Source organism: Melozone crissalis, unplaced genomic scaffold, assembly GCF_028551555.1.
Source record: "Melozone crissalis strain CALT ecotype California unplaced genomic scaffold, PUWL_Pcris_2 ptg000013l_1, whole genome shotgun sequence".
NCBI lineage: Eukaryota > Metazoa > Chordata > Aves > Passeriformes > Passerellidae > Melozone > Melozone crissalis.
This window is the reverse complement of record NW_026535791.1, coordinates 58,456,230-58,477,557: the sequence shown is the minus strand read 5'-3', so window position 1 is coordinate 58,477,557 and position 21,328 is coordinate 58,456,230. Positions and strand designations below refer to the sequence as shown.

The 21,328-nt window shown below is 42.8% G+C and overlaps 1 protein-coding gene across 1 annotated transcript; it reads right to left on the bottom strand.

Moving 5' to 3' along the window:
• Positions 1-8: 8 nt before the first annotated feature.
• ZRSR2 (zinc finger CCCH-type, RNA binding motif and serine/arginine rich 2) lies at positions 9-16,505 on the bottom strand. Its single transcript, XM_054272304.1, has 11 exons — positions 16,438-16,505; positions 14,545-14,624; positions 14,305-14,401; positions 13,897-14,005; positions 13,524-13,610; positions 11,368-11,406; positions 9,135-9,250; positions 5,982-6,195; positions 3,710-3,765; positions 3,420-3,529; positions 9-2,801 (listed from the first exon to the last, which is right to left on the bottom strand). Exons 1-11 carry the CDS (start codon positions 16,482-16,484, stop codon positions 2,314-2,316), a joined length of 1,443 nt encoding a protein of 480 aa, XP_054128279.1. The 5' UTR covers positions 16,485-16,505; the 3' UTR covers positions 9-2,313.
• Between the last annotated feature and the right edge of the window lie 4,823 nt (positions 16,506-21,328).

Sequence of the window (21,328 nt, the reverse complement as noted above, 5' to 3'; positions counted from 1 at the left end):
TGTTTGTTTTTTTTGTTTTTTGTTTTTTTTTAATACAGCCACTTAGCTTTTCAAATTCTGTTGCAAAACTGTGGGGACAAGGAGCCTAATCACCCGTGGAATTCTCACATGGTTATTACTGGGCACTTAGTTTCTAATCCCATGGAGACTTGGTTTGCTTATTTCACCTGACTGGTCACAGGTTCCCACCACATTTCCTTGAGCTGCACAGCTGATTTTGCTGGGCTAATGCTCTGTGACATCTGTCCGTGTGACACGGGGTGCACAGCGGGGGCACAAGCCAGCTCTCCCACCTGAGAGCTCTGGGAAGCAGGGCAGCCCAGGGAAGGGAGGGTGGAACCAGCCTGTGGTGGCCAACTGAACCAGAGTTTGCTACATGCAGTGCAAGTGACCCAGTGAGACAACTGAGCATCTATAAAAAAACAGAAACCTCAGGGAAAATTTGTCTCTAAGGAGTGATGAGAAAAAGGTACGTTATAAGAAACTGGCAGTAACAAATTTCTCAAATGGAATTAAAAACTTTGTGCTGTCTATCCTTTGAAATATGCCTTTTAAAAAAGTTATTATTTCAAAAGTTATGCTAATTACAATTCCTACATCAGTTAATAAATAAAACATTTAATCAAATTAACTAAGCTACAGCTCTGCCTACAGTTATGACAATATATCGTGGAAGTTGGGTTTGAACTGAACATCACTTTTGTTGCATTACTCCATATTGGACAAGTTACACATGAAGAAAGAAGGAAAAATATATAATCAGCATGCTAGGTGCACTATGCATTTAGAAAAGCAAAAATATATATATAACATCCAGAAGCAATGTTCACTTGATCTTAACTATCCTGGGGAAAAACATTCTTGCTGTGAGGAATGCTGTTGGTAAAGTTCAGATACCTAGATTTTCTAAGGGAGTTAATGTTACACTGCTGGGAATTCTAATGAATTCCTATTTGGGAGCACTTCATGCCTGCTTTAGGCTTCTAACCCTTGGGGTCTGATTGGCTCTCTGAAGGCAGGAGCCCAGTTCTTTGGGGAGGCTAAAGACAGGGAGGTGTCTCTACAGGCCATTACAGCACCTGCACCTTTGGTGCTACAAGCTCTCTCTAAGTGTCTGAGGACACTGAGGTGCCCAAGTTAAAACCTGAAGGTAAACCATGTGAAATACAGTACATCTAACAGCACAAATCTTTTAAATAAAAGTGAAAAAATATTGGTAAGGATTTCTCTAACTGCAGGTACTTTGCTAATATAGCTGTCATTTCAAGGAGGTTTTGTCCCAGTAATTTCATGTTTATGTACCCTACTCTTCACCTTGGCTGTGGGAAAGCAAGGCAGTAGGGTGCCTTAAACTATTTGTAAAATAAACCTCAAAAGGCTCTAAGTCAAGTCCTCCTCTCCCAAAACCATGAAATAGTCTTTCCTGTATAAACCCTTCAGTTTCTTCAGCCACTCTGCAGCCATCTTGACTGAGCCTTCACAGTCACACCTTTGGTTCCCTGATGGACACTTTGCACCCCTCCAGCACAAGTTAGGCAGGTCCTTTTCACCTAAAAATGGTGAGCAACCAAGAGGTATGCAAAGCAGTTCTAACCTCACTCAAGGATTACAGCTGCATGGTCTCCAGTCTTACTTGGGGATTAAGGTACTGAATAAACTGATTGTTTCTCTGTGTACTTTCTTGCTTGGTTTTAGTCTACTGCAATCCCTACAAGCCATCAGCTCAGCAGCTCAGTCAGGGCTGAGAAAAATCCAACACTCGTGACCAAAAAGCTCCTACTGGACCAGTACTGTACAATCAAACACGCATGTCTTTGAGATCCCTTTTCTCCAACTCATAAAACAATTATATTTTCTTTGTCTGGAAAGCAATTTCCAATAAACACGAAAAATACAAATGGCAATCATCTACACAGACCTGGATCTGCAGTGTGCTGGGGTGTGAATTTACTGCACACTGGCTGTTCTGTACTAACTCCTTACAGGAACAGTAAACACTTAACATACACATAACAGAAATAAGCACATACCAAAGAGGCTTCACTTCTCTATTTGCACTCGGTGTGCATCCAGGTGTTGCAGCTGTTCAGAGGGACAGAGTAGCTAGAGTACTTGACATTCACACCTTCTACAGGACTGAAAACTTTAAATTTTCTCAAGCTTCGCACACAGTAAACTACGTTCCTTTATTAGGAAGAAACATTTTAATGTGCAAGAACACTTTATTTGAAATTCATATATATATGGTACCCTATTGGGAAGATTTCTTTTTCAGCTCTATTTTTATCAATTAGTGATTTCTGAAAGTAATTCTCACTTTGTTTTGGGAGTTTCACTATTTTTTCCTCTGCTGCTTGATCTCTTTTTACCCCTGCTCCTGGATCGAGAGGAGCTCCTGCTCCTGCTCCTGCTGCGTGTCCGACTGTGACTCCTGCTGCGGCTCCTGCTGCGGCCTCTCCGCTTCCTGCCCCTGCTGTGGGACCTCCTCCTCTCCCGGCTCCTGGACCGCCCCGAGCGGTGCCGCCTCTTGTTCTTGCGGCGACTCTTTTTCCTCTCCGATTCTCCGTTCCTGCGGTGGGAATGGTCGGGGCTGGGGCTGCCCCTCCTCCTGGAGCGGCTGTAATAGTCGTCACGATGGCTCGAGCGGTTTCTCCTCTCAGAGTTTTTAGACAACTGATGAGTCCGTTCAGGAGAAATACGTATGTCTCTGTTGGCCTCCCAAAACTCGTTGTTTGGATTTTTGAATACGTGAAGAAAGTTGCAGTGTTTCCCTCTTGGACACTTCTGCCTTTCAAATAAACCTGCAACAGATTAGGGTTTGATTTTTTTAACCAGACCTATTAAATCTCTTTCTTCATTATGTACCAACTGGAAGAAATTAAATAAACTCAATTTTGCTTCTCCAAACAGAAGAACATGCATCTGACCACCTATCAATTTAACTCACAAAAGATTAATTTTCGTTGTGTACTTTTCTTTGAATTAGCTTTTTAACAGCTATGAAGATTTGGTTTTAGCTTAGAACAAGCTTAACTTTTTATTTCATTAAGTTTTATTTACCTTAATGTAAGAAGGTAAATAAAGAACATGTTATATTTACTGCTTATAACTGTTGATAGTCCAGAAACTGCCATTGCTTCTCAAGAGATAAACCAGTACTTCTTGGAGTTTCACTTTAAGATTATTATTTCAAAAGCAAGAATCCAAAACTTTTTTCCTAGACCATGGTAAATCCACTAGAATAATTCAGACATGATGTTACACTCCCTTTCTTTCCTGGATCTGCACAAGACATTTGTCTTCCAAACAGAAATGAATACAACATTAGGCAAATCTGAAAGCTACAGCCTAATCCCTCTTTTTCACTTCCATGAGTGAGTATTCTTTCAGTTACACATACTCTCTTTTCCAAGACTCACCACATATGGCAGTTTTCCACCTCGTCACAGGACAGAATTCACAGTGAAGCTGTCTGCCTGCATACCATCGTCCACTGAACAGAGCCAGAGCTGCCTGACAGTCCTTCTCCCTTTAAAAAGGAAAAACAACAGATGGCATGACCATCACACAATCATTTCAGACACCCCTAACCAATTCTGGGTTCCCACTACAGTGTGAGAATGCACTGCATGCACGATACAAACACTTATTACTCATCACTCAGCTCTGGAGTTTAGCTGTAACTCTTGGTAAGACTGTGAGTACTTACGACTGGTACTGGACGTACACATTTCCTCGCAGGTGGGGCTCATAGTTGCAACTGACCTGAGGGGATGGAAACATGAAATTAGGCCAGTGGAAGGTTTATGCTGTACAACAGCTCACACATTCTGAGATGGGCAATTCTCATTTAAGACAGTTCATCCATATCAACTTAGAGATGATGTTTTTCAAAACACTAAGTGCTAATCAAAAAAAAAAACAAAAACCAAAACAGAACAAAACAAACAAACAAACAAAAGCCTTTCTGGCTTATGCTTAAATTATGCTTGGATTAACTCTGAGACCTTGGCTTCACTTAGTCCACAGGAAAGCTTGTACTCCATTGTCTTGTACTAGTCTGGGCCAACCCTACTGTGCAACAGCCAAATCCTGCTCTGACAACAATTATTAGTATCCTCACATGGAAATGAGGGATTCATTACAGTAAGAGACTCTAGAGCAATGTATCTTCACAGCATCCCTTTAAAATGGTTTCAAAAAGCTGATGACACCATTTTTCACTGTACAGTTCTGAAAAACCTTTTTTGTAATAATTTAGCATTCAAAGTAGATCTAAAGCTCTCAAAAATTAACTTTGAAAAAGTTTGCTGCTAGTTACAAAAGATTCCAACAGGCAGGTCCAGGCAGGTGGAACCCAGTTCTCCAGGACAAACTGTGATTCCAGCCTCTGTTGCCTGCAGGCCTCTTCCAATATTTGCAGCAAACAAAGTTAGCGGCTCCTTTCATCCCTGAACCCTGACTGACCCTCAGGGAATACATCTGTGTGTGCTGGATCAGCAAAGGGCTTCAGCCACAATAACAAGCACTTGTATAATTAAGTATTACAGGATAAGGAGTCAAAGTATTTGAGATAAACAGTGTCAATACAAGAACAAGTGAGAATGATTTTGCCATAGACATTTTTGGGTAGGAAAAGAACCCTAGAGTTCTAAGGTAGTGTTTTATCAGGACCTTCCAGATTCTGGAGCAGCTTCCTAGAAAAAACAGCCAGAATAAAAACCTTGGGCTACACTGGCAAAGTAAGTAATCTGACAGAGGGGTGTGTCTAATCTGATTCTAAATGGTCACAGAGGCTCAGCTCACTCACAGTTAAGATCCCTGCAGCCAACATGTTTTTCTGAAGCATCTCTAATGTAGCGAAAATGTGCATGACAATCATCTTGCTGCTGTACAATTGCCTTAGAAGCCAAGGAATGGCACATTAATAGTGACAGGGACCCAAGCAGGTGCAGCTTAGCACACCTGCACAGAACCATGGTACAAAGCCAAGGACCTGACTTTGCTGATAAAGCTTTTCAAGCCATGCTCCATAATGAATCTGCATCCTGTTTGCTAGTAGAGGACAACTGGCTATTATTCCATGACTCAAAATATGGAGGGGATGCTCCACTCCTGCAAACAAGTGAAGATTTCTTGCCTATAAAGCTCATTTTACAACTACTGAAAACTCACTCCTTCTACTTTCCCCTTGCTTGAAATGCTAATGCCATCGCAGTCCTGAGGCAGCTGTCAGTAGATGAACACAAAAGAAGAAAAGGCACTATATGCCTCCTGGTGACTGCAGGAAAACACTCAGGAATGGCAAGCAGAAGGGGATGCTGCAATAGATTCAGATACAAGGAGACTGCACCATCCAAGCTGCATATTTCTGGGGCAACATGGGAGTGTTAGTACACATCATTCATCTCTGAGGTCTCCATTCAGAGATCCCTCTTTGTCCCCATAAGAAACAAATTATAAATGGGAAAAAATCAGTACAAAACACTGAGCAAACCAAATGCACAAACTAAGGATGGATGACAAATCTCAAAACCATTTATGTAACTTACCTTTCTATAATTCTTCCTACTGAAATATCTGCTATCTTTTCAGTTCATTGTAATCTGGTTTTATTTTATTCAGCCAGTCCTAAAATGACATTGTTTGGGTGTACACTCCAAATGCATTTCATACCCCCACTATTTCATTCCTTAGGCCCAAATACAGTAGCTCAGATATATTTATATTGTCTAACAGTCTTAATGGACTCGCTGGGACTTAGCAACATAGAAGCCCAGGCTTCTGTAACACTTGAGATGAATGAGAGAGAAGATTCACCCAGAGTAACATGGTGCTCTGTAAGAGCAGTGACAAGTTTACAGGTGCCATGAGAGATGCACAGTTTGTTGTAAGGACACAGCATAGTGCCCACAGGATTTAGCTGGGGCATGCTGGACAGAATTCCTCGCAAGGCTCATAAACCGCACGCAGATGCCTACCTTGAACTGAACCACCTTCCCCACATTCTGAAATTCGGGGAGCACATCCTCATAGAACTCCAGGAACTGCTGGTAGGTCTCCTCATCACTGTATTCCAGACTGGCATCTGTGTCATAGTCGTCCCTGCGGCACTGCTCCATGCCAAAGGTGATGAACATCCCTCGCACCAGCAGCGTCTTGCTCGATGTGGGGTAGTTGTGCTTGCGGGAACACCTGCACAGGTGCAGTGAAAAAGAAAAGTGGAAAGATTGGCACCTCCAGCAGAAAATACACTTCTTGAAGCTTCAAACATTTGTCATTTTCATTTACAGTTATTATAAAAGAAAATTGATTAGTGGAAGATCAAGATATTTCAATTACTAAACCAAATATTTTGGAGTGAGTTTGTACATAACTTTAGGGGTTCCTTAGTGCCATTAACAAACACATCCTTGCTTAGGAAGGCAGAACTACAAAAGTTATAGATACCAGTGTCACAATGAGAGCTGGGAAGTAATTTCTTTTAGGCTACAAGGGTTAAAGAGTTCCCATTTTCTGAAGGGCTTAAAAGATTGTCAGGAGTCTCTCTAGAAAGAGATTTTAAAGCAAGTCCCTGCTCTTCTTTTTGCAAACTGAAAAACTTATACTGTAGTTGTTTTCATCATATGGGAATGGAAGGTGGGAATGTGGGAAGAACAGCACATTCAGACCTGCACCTGGATGAGTATAAGACTGGTATTTTTCCACTTCCAACAGAAAAAATCCCAAACCAAAACACACAAAAGTAAAAACAACAACAACAAAAACCCACAAAACCATAAATCCACAAACCAAAAAACCTACAAAAATCAAAACCCAAACAAAAAAAAAGATTCTTCTAAATCAGTCATATCTTAATCTGCATCTTCTTGTCAGCCATAAAAGTATTAGATCTCCCTCACCATCCATCATATTCAGGCTACCTTGCTAACATGCTGAAATACAGTTCTCCCCTAGACATCTTTAGATTCAGTAAGAACACAGATGTTCTCCATGCTTATTTCACTGTGCTTTATGAATCCCATTCAATATATCCCCAAGCAACTGGGTCATGCACTCTCCAACACTTTTCTCCTTTTCACGACCAGAAAAACATCCAGACTAGTCTAGTCTCTTTATGTCACTGGGCAGCACAAAAGAACTGCAGGGAGGTCAGGTCTCAAAATGGACAATTACAACTCAGACTTCAGCTAGGAAGTTTTTCTGTACCCAGTCAAATCAGAAATGGACTCTCACCTTCTGGTTGGCCCCTTAGACTTCAAAACACAAACAACAACAACAAAAAAATCCAATCTCCAAACCCAAAACTAAACCAGGAAACAATTAATTTCGTGATTATTGGTTTTTACATTTTAGAAGCTGCCTTCTTTTGCTGTTCAATTTCAATAATAGAACAGAAAATATGAAACCCCCCTAATATTGTCTGCACACAAAATTATATATTCACATGCCAGAAAAAAAGGAACCCCAAGGAAAATGAATGACCCAAGAATCCAATATTACTGCAAAATATTAGGTTTGAATTACTGGGGAAATTGGTAGTAGCAAACTCAGCCAGTTTCAGCTTATTCAGGACATAATGAGCTTTGACAAGATTCAGTAGTTATTTGTTGATAACACTGGCTCTTAGTTTTTCACAACTCCTTTCAACCCATCCTTCCAGTCCTATCCTAGCTGTACCAGTCCTTCAACTTAGAGACAGCACCAGATGTTAAAATGACCAGATTATGAAGGAAGCAGGTATGTGAAGAAAAAGAAGGAAGATTAAAGGGAGGTAGCTGAGATCAATAGGGGTGAAAGAGGAAGGGCAGAATATTATGTTTCTCAGTATTTATTTTGCAAGGGTTATTCATAGTTCAAATGCAAAGTTCAAAGCAAAACTGAGTTTTATGGAATCCATAAATAATCCATGGAAGTTATCTCCATTAAAGATCACTACAAAAAAATACTGCAAAGACTACAAAGACCAAGACATTTGAAAAACATGCTGTCTGCAGTGATATAGCTGGTAAAATTTTTATTATGGAATTCAACACATATTTCAGGATAGAAAAAAAAAGATGTGAACTTGAAGCTTCCATATAGTTGAATTATCTTATAATTATCCACAATATACATCACACTGGAACAAATTACTCCCAGGATAAAGAAAACTACAATAGCTAGACTGCACATGTCTCAGTGATACAAGTGAGTAAAATAACCTTGTAAGTTTTTGCTGAAGATTCATGTAATAAATATCAGAGTCCTTCCCTGCTAAGCTGTTGTTTCTCCTTAGCAGGGAGAAAAAATCAGGGATTCTCAAACCAGAAGCTGCATTTGGGTCATCATTGTTCCTGGTCACCAATGAACATGTACTCCCTAAACTCATTTATACTTCTGTTTCCCTCTACATCCTCTGGGAACAAGTTTGCCATTTGTTTCATAAGAGAAAGCCTTTCCTTTGTCAAAGGTGGTAAACATTCTGAGACACCTGACTAAGTTGCAAATAATCATTCCCACCCTACTCCTGAGTTTGCTGTTCGTTTACCACAGTCCTCTTTCACCTCCCTCTTTGAAAGTAGAGCCTGGACTTGTCAGCCACTTCCACAGAGGTGCTCCTCATCTCTCATCATCCTGATGAGCTTCTCTGTTCTTCCCTTTTACTACACTTCCCTCCTGAGACAGGGGCACCCTGTCAGTGTACCAGAATCACAACTGAATGCATCACACATTCAAATAGCGAGAACTCTGGAAGCTACCTGACAACTTTCCAAGTGTGCAGATTTACCTTAACTTCAGTCCATTTGGGATCTGAACATATGCAAATTAGAAAATATAAAAAATTAGCATCTGACATATCAGACCTGTACTAATAACAGACCATATACATTCTATCAGAATATACCTGTGCATGAGTCTAAGCTAAGGAAAACTCAAGTCTCACCAATGTAACCAGAATGCACCATCAGTGATATGCCATAACAATAAATAGCTCAATTCTAGCCAGACAATTCTCTGCTCTCAGTCCACATCCAAATACACAGAAGTATTTTATGCAGCAAGTTTTCCTCAGTTTGCTTATGACCTAATTAAGTTGCCTCTGTTTTATCTCCCCAACACACTTCTATCCTGGTAAATATTCAATGGATTACCTGTCTCCAAATCGGCAGGAACCTGTTTTAATATAAAATGGGCAATTTGCTCTGTCCTTCTCTGTTCCCAGATTCTCTGGGGGCTCTGGGTTATGCCAACTCACACCATTCTCCAGCTGTGGAAGAAACATTAAAATAGACAAAAGTTAGAAAACAGTAAAGAAACGGAGTGTCAAAAATAAAACTTAATAACTGAATTCACAAGCAGTTATGAGCACTGTTTCTACAAGGCAAGCTAAACCTATTTAAAGCATTGTTTTTCAAAGCTGCCCTGTGCTTTGGGTCTCATTTTATACATCTGTGTCATGGTTTAACCCCAGCCAGCAGCCAAGCCCCAGAGAGCCACTTGCTCACAGCCCCACCAAGTGAGATCAGGGAAAAAATGGAAAGGTAACAGATATAAAACTCATGCATTGAAATAAAGACAGTTTAAGAGGGAAAGCAAAAGCCAGGCAAAAAAGCAAAGCAAACTCAGGAACTAATTCACTGCTTCCCAGGGGAAGAAGGGTGTTCAGCTATCTCCAGGAAAGCAAGGCCCCACCACATGTAACAGTGATGTGGGAGGACAAGCATCATCATGCCAAATGTCTCCCCCTTCTTTCTTCTTCCCCCACTTTATACACTGAGCATGATGTCAGATAGTCTGGAATATCCCTTTGGTCAGCTGGGGTCACCTGTCCTGGCTGTCTCCTCCCAACCAACCATGCACCCTCTGCCTCTTCACCAGTGTGGCAGTATGAGAAGCAGAAAAGACCTTGGAAGAAAAGGTCTGTGTAGGCCCTGCTCAGAAATAACAAAAACATCTCCACATTTTCAACCCTATTTTAAGTGTAAATCCAAAACAAAGCCCCATACTAGCCACCATGAAAAAAATTAATTCTACCCCAGCCAAAACCACCACAACTTGGCAGAGAGAAAGCCAAGACTATTTACTTATTTTTCTCTGCAACAGCCCAAAGCTCACCAAGCTCATTATTATCACTGTTATGTGCATCTAGAAAAGGCTAAAATAAAAGTAACTTGTCAAAGGACAGAATTTTAAAAAATGAGATTCATAGTTAGCACTGGAAGTAAAAGTGTCCATACTGATCATCTTGGGTCATTAAAAATTCTCTAATTCAAAATGGCCTCACCAAATTGCAAGCCTTTAATGACTACAACCAAGACACATATTTTAAAAGGAATTTTCATTTTAACCAAACAATCTGTAAAGCTGACTGGCCTAAGTTCTCATTTTAAATCAACTGAAAATTCTTTTTACTCACAAGCAGCATTTGACCCAGCTACCAATTCTGCTCATGACTTGCAGCCATAATTTTCTATCACCAGAACAGCCCTGTTATGTCAGCAGTAAATGAACCCTGAACTGCTACTCTAATGCAGTCTCTAGCATACCACATTTCTGACTATTCCTTTGCAGACATGACTGCTAATGCATCTTGAGCTCTGGGCAGGCAGCAGTTCAGAGCAGTTTCCTACCCATCTTAGGAAACAGATTCCCTGCCTAAAGAACTGTTTAAACATGATTTGGAACCAAACCTAACGCCAATGTAGCTACGGCAGTCAATAAACAATGGATAACTAGGTTAAAACTTATTTTTCAGATTCATGCAGTGGTTTAAACAGAGCAGGAATTTTCACAAGTTGAACCATATGACAGGGATAAAAATCCAAATTATTCTTTAAGGCAATCTCTAAGAGTCTCATGAAAACTGCAGTTTTCTTTTCTACACACTGCCAGTTTGAGATCCATGCTCTTCCAGGCATCCAAGCAGTCAAGCTTCTCTCTCCCCCACCTTTTTTTCTTTTCATTAAGGATCTGTGCCCTTCTCTACCACTCAATCCTCTTATTTAGAGCCTGACATCTGCTTAAAAAGGCAAGTTTATCTTGCCACCCAGGGCTGACAGATTTATTTAGAATTACAATTCACAAATAAACCATCATGCACAGTGGTTTTTAACAGCACACAGCAGTATTTCCAGGTTCATTTTGACTCAGACCTCCTGAACAGTCATCAGCATGCACAACTGCACTGCCACCAACCAGCCAGAAATATGCTTAATTATGTTCCACCCAGTAAATAATTGTTTACAGCTCATGCAAGCCACTATATATTAAATTTATTCAGGCCATTAGGTTCTGGAGAGCAGATGGACAGCATGCTAGAAGGCAAACACTGGATGGAAATTAAATTACTTTTCAGTTCTTTTTTCAGAAAGTCTCAGAGCATACCTGGCTTTCAGCTTGATCCAGCATCCTCTGCACAGCTGCCTATAAATGGTGCAAACACAGGACTAGTGAAAACCCTGAGGATACACAAAACATCTGGTTTCTTTAGTTAAGAACCTAATTTACAATGCTCAGTGATTATGCATCATGAAAGTGTGATGGGGTTTGCTTTAAAAACAGGAGATTTACTTTGGCTCTGTAGCAATTCAGGTACTACAAAGCTGTTAAAGGATACATCAGACCAGACCCTCATGTAGATGACCTTCTAAACTAAATGATAGACAACAGAGAAGTTTAATTTTCTTTTTTAAAACTATCATTGAACTGCTGATGCTTAAATCTCCTGCTCTAGCACACAGCCTGGTTACAGGTAAGTCCATAATTAGTTGCACAAAATGTTTTAACTTACACATTTATGGAATACACAGAAAAATGCAATGCTTGGTGAGCCTCTGTTAAAGCAAGAGATGTAACTGGTAAGAAACTTAAACACTGTAAGTTAACCATATCTAGCCTTCCAAATACAGGGAAGCAATGAGGATATTCTTTCCCTTCATTTTTCTAAGCGGGCTGAGCATAACAATACAACTCTCCAAAACTGGCTGGACACTGCTTCTAATAAATTGCTCTATGAAGTTCCTAGAAAAAAGATATTTTAATATAATCAGGACAAGAAAATATGCTAGGACTGGAAGAGAATTAATTAAATTTAAAAAGAGCAAATAAAAATTAAAAAATGCAGTTAAAGATGAGGACCTGGTACTGATCACGAAGGATATTAGATAATACCCACCCTAATAAAGAAAAATTAAACAGAACAAACAAAACTCCCTGAACCACACAAACAAAAAAAAAAACACCCCAAAACTAATCCTTCACCCACTCCAAAAAAGCCTCTAATCACCATCACCCATCAAACCAGAAAATCTATTTCTTCATTTTAGGGAGGGAAATTAGTTTTTTTTATTGTATCACTTGTTAGAACTTGAATAAACTGCTGTTTCAAGACACAAGCAAAACCAATTAAACAACTTTCTGCTGCTAAAATGGGTGGCTCTGCTTTTAGCTGGGTAATCAGTTTCCCTCTGGGTGCCTGTCATTGCCCTCTATGAGCCAATTTAACTCACTATCCCTGGAAATAATAACCCAGAAAAACACAAAGCAAAGAATCCAACTACCAAATAAAAGAGAAAGCTGCTTCCATCTAGTTCAGGGACACCAGTTATCCCACTGAGGGCTCGGGCACACCCAGACACAAGGATAGAGGGGAGGATTAAAATCCTGCTGGTTCAACTCTCTCCAAACTGCATCTCAACCCTAAATAAAGGACATGAGCATAATTTTCTCTCCCTACTCTGCAAAGACAGAAATGGACACCTGAACACCAGAGGAAGCAAGACAGGAAATACAATAACTACTGTTCTTTGGCATCCCTCATTCAAGTGCTACATCATCAGTAGCACAACCAACTATTAACTGCACACAGCCAGAGTTGTCTGCTCATGGCTCCTCTCCTGCTGTGGCTATCAGACTCAGCTCCCAGTGAAATGTCCTCACACTGAATTACTGTACAGGAAACCTTACATCCAGGTCACTGAACTTGTAAAACTGAAGATGAATGTATCATTAACAGAAATGTTATCAATGATTTGTATCTTCAGTATCATTTTTATTCCACCCAAGGAGCTCTGAAAAAAGATACGTCCTGTTGGATGAGTCAGGTAAAGAAGAGCTGTAACACATCTTTTGATTAAGAACTGTGTTAAGGAACAGCAGCAATGTACTTCCATGTTCCATGTCCTCTTTGGGCATTTTCTTCAGCACTGACTGTGTTTAACTAGGACATTAAGGAAGGATTATGTTTAATGCATGATGCAGAAAGTGCAGTTATCAGAATCTGCACTAGCACAGCACCTTTGTATTTACCTGACGTAAACAATTACATACTGTGAACAACCAGATGGGTTAACAGGAGTTATACTTCAGTATATGGAGCCCCTGGATGCTCTTCAACACTGAACAATGGCTTAGGAACTTAGAATGGGTTAACTAATGCATTTGCTATTTATAAAAAAATCCCTTTTCAACATGCATAACTGTTGCATCTGATCATGTCACAGGACATACAACATACATATCCTCCCACCACCAGCAATCACCTCTCTCTCTCTCTTCTCCTGTTGCTTCTGCTGTGCCACTTCTCTCTCTTTTCTTTGCTGCTCTTCCCATTCTTCTTTGATCTTCCTCTTTATGACAGAAAAAAAAAAATTAAGGAATAATGCTTTACAATCAAAGTCAAAAGCATCATGTTGCATTACAACTTCTTGACAATTAAGTTTTTATCTAGTCAGAAGCAACTAAATCTGACAAAAGCCCTTTTAAGAGCTGTTGTTTTTTTGTCTTTTCAATTCTGCTTTTCTATACAAAAGAGTGGAGACTCTATGCTTTCAAACCAGCATCAAGAATAATGAAAGTTACTACACTAAGCTACCTTGTTGCCTAGCACAACTCTAAGATTTTGCATCTTTATACCTCTTCTTCCTCTTGACGCTTTCTTGCAGCCTCTTCTTTTTCTTTCTTTAGCTTGAACTCTTCTTGGGCCTTCTCTTCTCTCAGCAACCACTGCTCATGTAGTTTTTGTCTACCAAAGAAACCAGACACCACTCAGACCACCAAGTTAAGGACTACCCATAACTGAAGCAACTGTCATAAAAAAAATTCAATATTGAATTTATTACTTCAATAACTGCAACTTACCTAATGTTATTTAAAAGAGAAATTTCCATAGGAATCATTCAGGCTTCAGAGGAAAGGACTGTGTAGCCTGACATATTCAATAAAGATTGTGTTTCACAGAATATATTTGAACTTTTCAAAGTACTAAAATGGAATTGGTTAAAAACTGTTTATTGCATATATGCCATTTGCTAGATTTCTCACCTTTCTGCCTCAAGTTTTTTTTCTTCCTCTTCTTCCTCCTCTTCTTCTACTTCCTCTTCTTCCTCCTCAGACACAGATTCATCTTTTTCTGCAGCTTCTGATAAAAAAAGCACAATTCAACACATCTACATAACTGCATGCTATGGCCAACACAGATACACAAAATGATATCTTTAAACAAAACCCCCAAAAATCCCCAATCACTTCTAGTCCCACTGACAGTGCCAAACACTTCAGTACCTGAGTCCCTTAGTTTGGCAAGTGCCTGTCGCTTTTTTTTCCTCTTCTCCTTCTTCAGAATAGCTCTGTACTTTTGATGGCTGAGGATGGGAGAACATTGCTTATGTTAAAACAGACAAGCAAATAATTTTTACTGTATACATGCACTTAATTTCCTTCAGCAATACAAAATCCCACAAACTGCCAAATTAACAGGCATTTATATGAAACAGTAACTGCACAGCAGCATGTGATGTGACATCTGATGAAATCTGTAACTCTGTGGCTGTGCTGTTCAGACTTGCACATGGGCAGCAGCAAGAAGACCTGACATGGGGTCTCATCTTCTTTGAGCTCTGCAGTACTCAACATCATCACCAACTCCATGAAATCTCCTTCAGCTCCTGAAACTTGGTCACTAGATAAGGGAGAAAAACTTGGGGATCTCCTACCCTACAATTTTGGTACAACTTTCTGCACATTCTAGTTTTTCTTTTACAGGACATGAAATTTCAAGTTCTTTCTTTTCTCCTTTGTTATTTTCCACATGCAGCAGTCTCAATGCACAGCTAACAAAACACACTCCACAGCCCCCACAGACAATGCTCAGCACTGCTCCTCTGCTACAGAAGCTTGGCCAGACTCCTCCTTGCTTGTCTGACACCTTTGACCAGCTGCCTACAAGCAGCACCACGTTTTCACTATGGTTAAAATGCCTCTAATGTCTAAAAGCCTTTTCACATCAAGCTCTTTTCTGTCAAGTTTCAATCTATCTTTCCTCTTCCTAGCCAGGTGATAGCGAAGAAATAGGAAGGAGGAATCATCTTCTCCTCTTGTCATTGTGCCACAGCAAATGCTGATGGGAGATTAATACCTTCCCGTTTTGGAGTGTGTAATTTTAAAAGATTCCACACGTGTAACTCAGCCAGCCCGAACTTCACCCACATCTCCAGTCCTGTTCAGGATTGCTCACATCCTCACCACCTGCACACCTGTGCGTGCCAAGGGGACACCGCGGTGCTTGTCCCGACAGCAGCGCCTGCCCACACAGATAATGTCACCACCAGGGCCCTCTGCCTCTGCCCCGGCCAGCCTGGCCGCTTCTCACCTCGTGTCCCTGCCTGAAATGGATCGCATCGCTCAGCAGGTGCCTGGGGCTGACAAGCGAGAAGCTCCTCCCCAGTTCCTGGGAACATTTTCTTGAGGCCCAAGGAAGGAAGGGACGGAGGAACTCCCCTTACTCCCGGGCCAGCACAGGAGAGGGGGGCACACGGCTGACGCGCAAGGAGCAGCGGCGCCCAAACTGCTCCAGGACTGGGCTTCGCCTCTGCCTCCAGCCGCAGGACACCGGAGCGAGGCCTGGGCGAACGCCTGCAGACCCCGGCCGGGCAATCCCCCGGCGAGCCCGGCTGCCCTGCCCACGGCCTCGGCGGCGGGGCTGGCCGGGGCTCAGCCCGGGCACGCACATGCCGCTGCCTCCCCGCGCCGCGGCCTCCGCTGTCCCGCACACCTCTCAGTGCCGCCGCTCTCCCGGGCGCGGATCGCTGTCCCGCCCCGCCGCAGCTGGTCCGGGCCGGCACGGAGCCCCGCTCCCCCCGGATCCGGCCGGGAACGGGCCCGGCAGCGCCCCTCGCCCGCGGCTCCGCCGCTCCGGGCCCGCTCGACACCCCCAGCGCTGCCGCCTTCCCGTCCCGAGAAACACCGAGCCCAGTTTCCCCCGTCCCGCCGGGCCACGGCCGCGCGGAGCTGCGCCACTGCCGGGCCCGGCCACGGGGCGGCCTCAGCCGCGGCCGTCGTGCGCTCGGGCGGTCTCGGGCGGTCCCGGCCGGGACGGGGCCGTGACTCTCCGCAGGGACCCGCGGGCCCTCCCCCTTGCCCCAGGGGGTCCCAGCCCCGGTCCGGCCGCGGCCTCACCTCGGCTTCCCCAGGGGGGGCTCGGGCACCAACATGGGCGCCGCCATCTTGCGGGACCGACGGGACGTCACGTGACCCCTCGGCGGAAGGGCGCGCAATCGGTTCCGGCGGCCGCGCGCGGGGCCGGGCGCGCGCCGAGATCCCGGGGCTGAGGGCGGCGCGGCCGGTGCGGGCTGGGGGCAGGGACAGGGACAGGGACAGGGACAGGCGGCACTCAGGGCAGGGGAAGGCGGCACCGGGGGCACGGAAAGGCGGCACCGGGGGCACGGAAAGGCGGCACTGGGGGCACGGAAAGGCGGCACCGGGGGCACGGAAAGGCGGCACTGGGGGCACAGAAAGGCAGCACTGGGGAGCCCGATTTACCGAACTGTCCCAAGGACCGCAAGCGAGGGAGTGCAGAGAACATTCCGTTGTCACGGGATCCCTGAGTGGGTCAGGTTGGAAGGGACCACAGTGGATCATGTGCTCCGAGCTCCCTGCTCAGACAGGGCCATCCCAGGGCACAAAGCTGTGTCCGGACAGTTCCTGAATATCCCCAGTCAGGGACACTCTGCACCTTCTCTGGGCAATCTGTTCCAGTGCTTGGTCACACGCAGTAAAGAACTTCTTGCTCATGTTCAGGTGGAATTTGCTGTGCCCAGTTTCTGCCCGTTGCCTCTTGTCGTATTGCTCGGCACCCCGGGAATATGGTCCACTGCTGGACCCATCCTCTGACACCTCCTTTTTAATGTTACTATGTGATGATGAGGTCTCCTCTCGGTTGTCTCCTCAAGGCTGAACAGGCCCAATTCCCTGAGCCTTTCCTGACTCTGTGCCATGTCCTCAGCCCTGTTGGGTACCTGTGTGCCCGAGCAGTGGTGCCTGAGCTTGCCTGGGGTGCTGCTGCTCATGGCAGTACCGGGCAGTCACTCCCTGCCCACAGCCTGTGCTCTGTGTGGGAGCTGCCTTGGCTGTGTTGGGAGCTGTGTGTGGGAGCAGGGTGTTCAGTGCCTGCCATGAGGGGAGCTTTCAGTGTGTCCCTTGGCTGCTGTGAGCATGGCTGCCCTGCCCCACAGCCTCTCAGAGCTGGGGGAAGCCACAGTTCCAGTCCATTGATCAATTTAGCTCACACTGCTGATGTACTCTCATCATCATCTCTGAGGCATTGTACCTGACCTGATTATAAATGCATTTCATGGCAGGAAACTATTCCACACAGACCCTCCTGGGTGTGATGGGTGGAAATATGCAGGGTGTCAGTAATCAATTCCTCTGTGGCAGGAGTGAGAGATTACACCCTTCAGAGGCAGTGTGCTTGTAGCTATCATTTGGCATGTTTTGCATAGCATTAACAAAGTACATTGTTGATTAAGGTCTAAATTATTCTTCTAAACCACAACGTAGGAGCTTATTTCCTACATCCTGGAGGTAGTGCACTGCAGAAACAGCCAGAGCTGCTGACGGTGAAGCACACCACAGCAGGCTCTGTCAAAATCTGACTAATTGACTGTGCTGTTCATTAACAGCATAATGAGTATCCTCTTTCTTACTCTGAAGCTCAGTGAAGTTATTCAAAGCAAGCATGTGACTGCTGCAGTCAGCAGTTACATTTGCCACTTGACCAATGAATATTCAGACCGTGACCTCTCTGCTGTTACTGAACCATGTGCCAGAACCTAGACTCTCTTAAAATTAAGGAGTTGTCACCAGTAGTACTTCCACTGCTCCCTGTGCAGAACATACATGTAAAGTAACACATAATTTGCTGTTTCTTGGATACAGAAGATGGCAGTATTGGGCATTTAACAACTGATGAACCATTGGCACCCATGAAAGTATTGAAAAAAACAACCAAATGTGTTTCATAATCTTATTTCATTAAGAAATTATAACTATAGCTTTCATCCTCTCATCAACAGGAAATGCCATAATATTAACCTTCCTTTAAGCTATTCATGAGTCAAAATTGAGAAATTCTGTAATTTCTTTCTTTTGGTATGCTCCATTTCATCATGGCATTTTCCCAATGTTCTTGGGGAAGGCACCATCTTAAGCTTTTATATTTCAGCAATTAAAAGTAGATCTCATTTTAAGAAAACACAAAACATAACAGCTATTACCAACATCCAGAATGATTCTGGAAAAAGCTGTCATTCTTTTCAAAACAAGGATACAACATTTGCATTTTTCTCTGTTTTGTTTATTTTGATTAGTTTATACACATATAGCAGATTGGTTTTCAAGTCCAGGTGCAGACTTCCATACAATTTAATTGATAGAGTGTCAGAAAGATAAAGATGTGGCAATTGCAGGCAAGAGTCATTCACATATCCAAAGTCATACTGCATTCCAGTCAGTAGCTGTTATTCCTTACACTGGAATTATAGACCCCAGGCCTTCACAAGCATAGTTTATTTTTGTGGCAACCTTCAGGTTTTGGGACTCGCTCTTCCATATTTTCTACAGAGAAATACTCTTTCATAATCCAGTACCACATGAACCCTCTCATGAGAAGGTCAATAGTGGATGCACAGATTGTACTGTGTGGAACACCAAGAACAGAGAAACTTATCTTACAACTTGTAGTTATGTGCCATCCATGTAGTAACTACCATGCATGTCCCACCTTGCACTGTAAATGTCTGTGTGTCTCTCCAGATGTATCACAGGGCTGTGCATGCACAGTAGAGCAGCTCTGTTTGGAGTGCAGTGACTCTCTTTGGCACACATTTGAACTTCCTTTCCCTGTGGCTCTTCTGGTTTCCATTTCTTGTCTTTTCTGCCATTGTAGAGTAACATAAGCAGATAAGAAGGGTTCACTCTCTTTGTTGTGGGCCCCAGCCCTCTGTGGAAAAAAGAAAGATACATTTGATAAACATACAAATTATGTAAAAATGTCTTCACTGTATTATTTGCCATATGCTCCAGGAGAAGAGTGGCACCTTTCCTCATGGAATTGTACATCTGTTTGTTTTGTTGTTTTTGTTTTTGTTTTTTGGTTTGTTTTTTTTTTTTTTTTTCCTGGATGATGCAAATGGAAATAAGAGAATAGGGGCAGTCAAATGGCAGTCAAATCACTAGCTTGGATTTGTCTGACCCAGAGGATATGTGCTGTGTGGGAGACATCCAGGTTGTGTGGGTTTGGGGTGGGTCAGTTTTCATTGGCACTTCTTGGTGTGTTTGTGTAATAAACGTGAAGATGAAGTGGTGGCAGCAGCACCATCCTCCCACCCCTTCCATGCTGGAAGTCTCTGCTCACTCTCAGTGCCAGCCCCACTGTGGGCTGTCCTTGGTGCTTTCCACTGCAAAGTGCCCTTTCCAAGGTGATAGATGGGAATGCTGGCAAGTGCATCCTTCCCCCACCTGCACTACTGTCTGCAGAGCTAAATGTTCCTCACCCACTGTCTGCTTCTGTGAGCACTGATAAAAACTTGGTGACAGCCAGGTCACTTCTGCCCTGTTACAGTGATGGCTGTGGTGGCAGTCCTCATTCAACACCCTGTTCCCCCATGTCTTCTGGAAGTGACAATGCAGTGTTTGTCATTTCCACTGCACCCAGGGAACTGCACAGCACTGTGCACCACTGCAGTTCGGGTCTGCAGTTCTCCAGGTACATTTCCATGAGTGACTAAAGCTGACAGTCACACATGGGCTCTTTCCTCCTAAGAACTGGACACAACTCTTTGAGACTAAAGATTAACTTCCTCAGAGTTTAAAACTGTTAATTTGTCAAATTTGAAAACTGAGGTTAAGTTTAGCCATAGTTGTTAATTAACTTATACAATAGCTATCAATATTTTACTTCCCTGGGATTTTCCATTTCAAAGACATTGAAAGGAGCAGAAAAAGTACATTGCTAATCACATGGAGAAGATTGAGGGGATTTGTTTGTTTGTTTACCAAGTCATATGCTTTCTTGACTTTGCAATAAATTTCTCCTGATTTGTTCAGGAGTCCAAATTTTGATGTATTTTTAAATATGTACATACAGATTATACATGAACTTTTGTAGATCAAAAGCACTGAAAAAAAATTTACAGAGATACTCTTTATTTTCAACCAGGCAGGCAAGTTAATTTGGTACAATAGGAGAAATAATTCTTTGCACTAGTTCAGTGATATTTCTGGAATGCAGACCATGCATGAAATTCTTCATGGCTATGACCTGTAGCTCCACAGTAGTTAGGAAAAGCAAAGATAATATAAAAGAGGAACTGCTTAGAAATCTAACACCTCACAAAGTAGTCAGTTAAAAACATGCATTGCATATGTGCCTGAAGATTGTAATTTATTCAAACAAACTGATGCCTGACTAATTAATCAGTGGCAAACAAATGCAGACATGCTTAAACAGTGCTGTGTATCTGGCCAAAATGGAAGGAGAATCTGGGCAGAAAGTTATCAATGCATGTAGATTTATTACAGAGATACAAAGTGGCAGAATGTCTGTCTGTCCTTTTAGATTATACAGATATACTCCATTTATAAACTGAAAAGTTGCAGTGCTTTTTAAGACACTATTTAAAAATACCATTAATTTGAAGCAAAGTTATCTTCCTGCTAACACCTGGTGTGTTCTTGCATGTCCACCTGGCTTATTTAAAAACTGTGCTGGCTTTGGGAAAAGATTTATAGATGTGTAGCAATTGGTAGATTATGTGCAGCACTCTGTGCACGTACAATTGGATATGCACGTGGGCCTTCAGCTGGATGCATTTGGCACACATCCACGTTGCTGTGCACATATATATCAACTGCATGATGCTCTCCCTGTGAGCTCTGAGCTGGGGTGTTTATCACACTGCATCTTCTCCTGGCCTCCTCCCCTCTCTGCTGGAAAAAATAATTTTTCTTGCTTCTTGCCAGCAAGACAAATTGGGGAAAATCAGCCATCCTGGCTGGAATTCAGCAG

Excerpts from the sequence above, each read along its gene's own strand:
- ZRSR2 (XM_054272304.1), bottom strand. The coding sequence starts at position 16,484 with ATGGCGGCGCCCATGTTGGTGCCCGAGCCCCCCCTGGGGAAGCCGAG. Across the intron at positions 14,402-14,544 it reads TGCCAAACTAAGGGACTCAG|AAGCTGCAGAAAAAGATGAA; the intron begins GTACTGAAGTGT and ends TTTTTTTATCAG. Across the intron at positions 2,802-3,419 it reads GTGGAAAACTGCCATATGTG|GTTTATTTGAAAGGCAGAAG; the intron begins GTGAGTCTTGGA and ends AATCTGTTGCAG.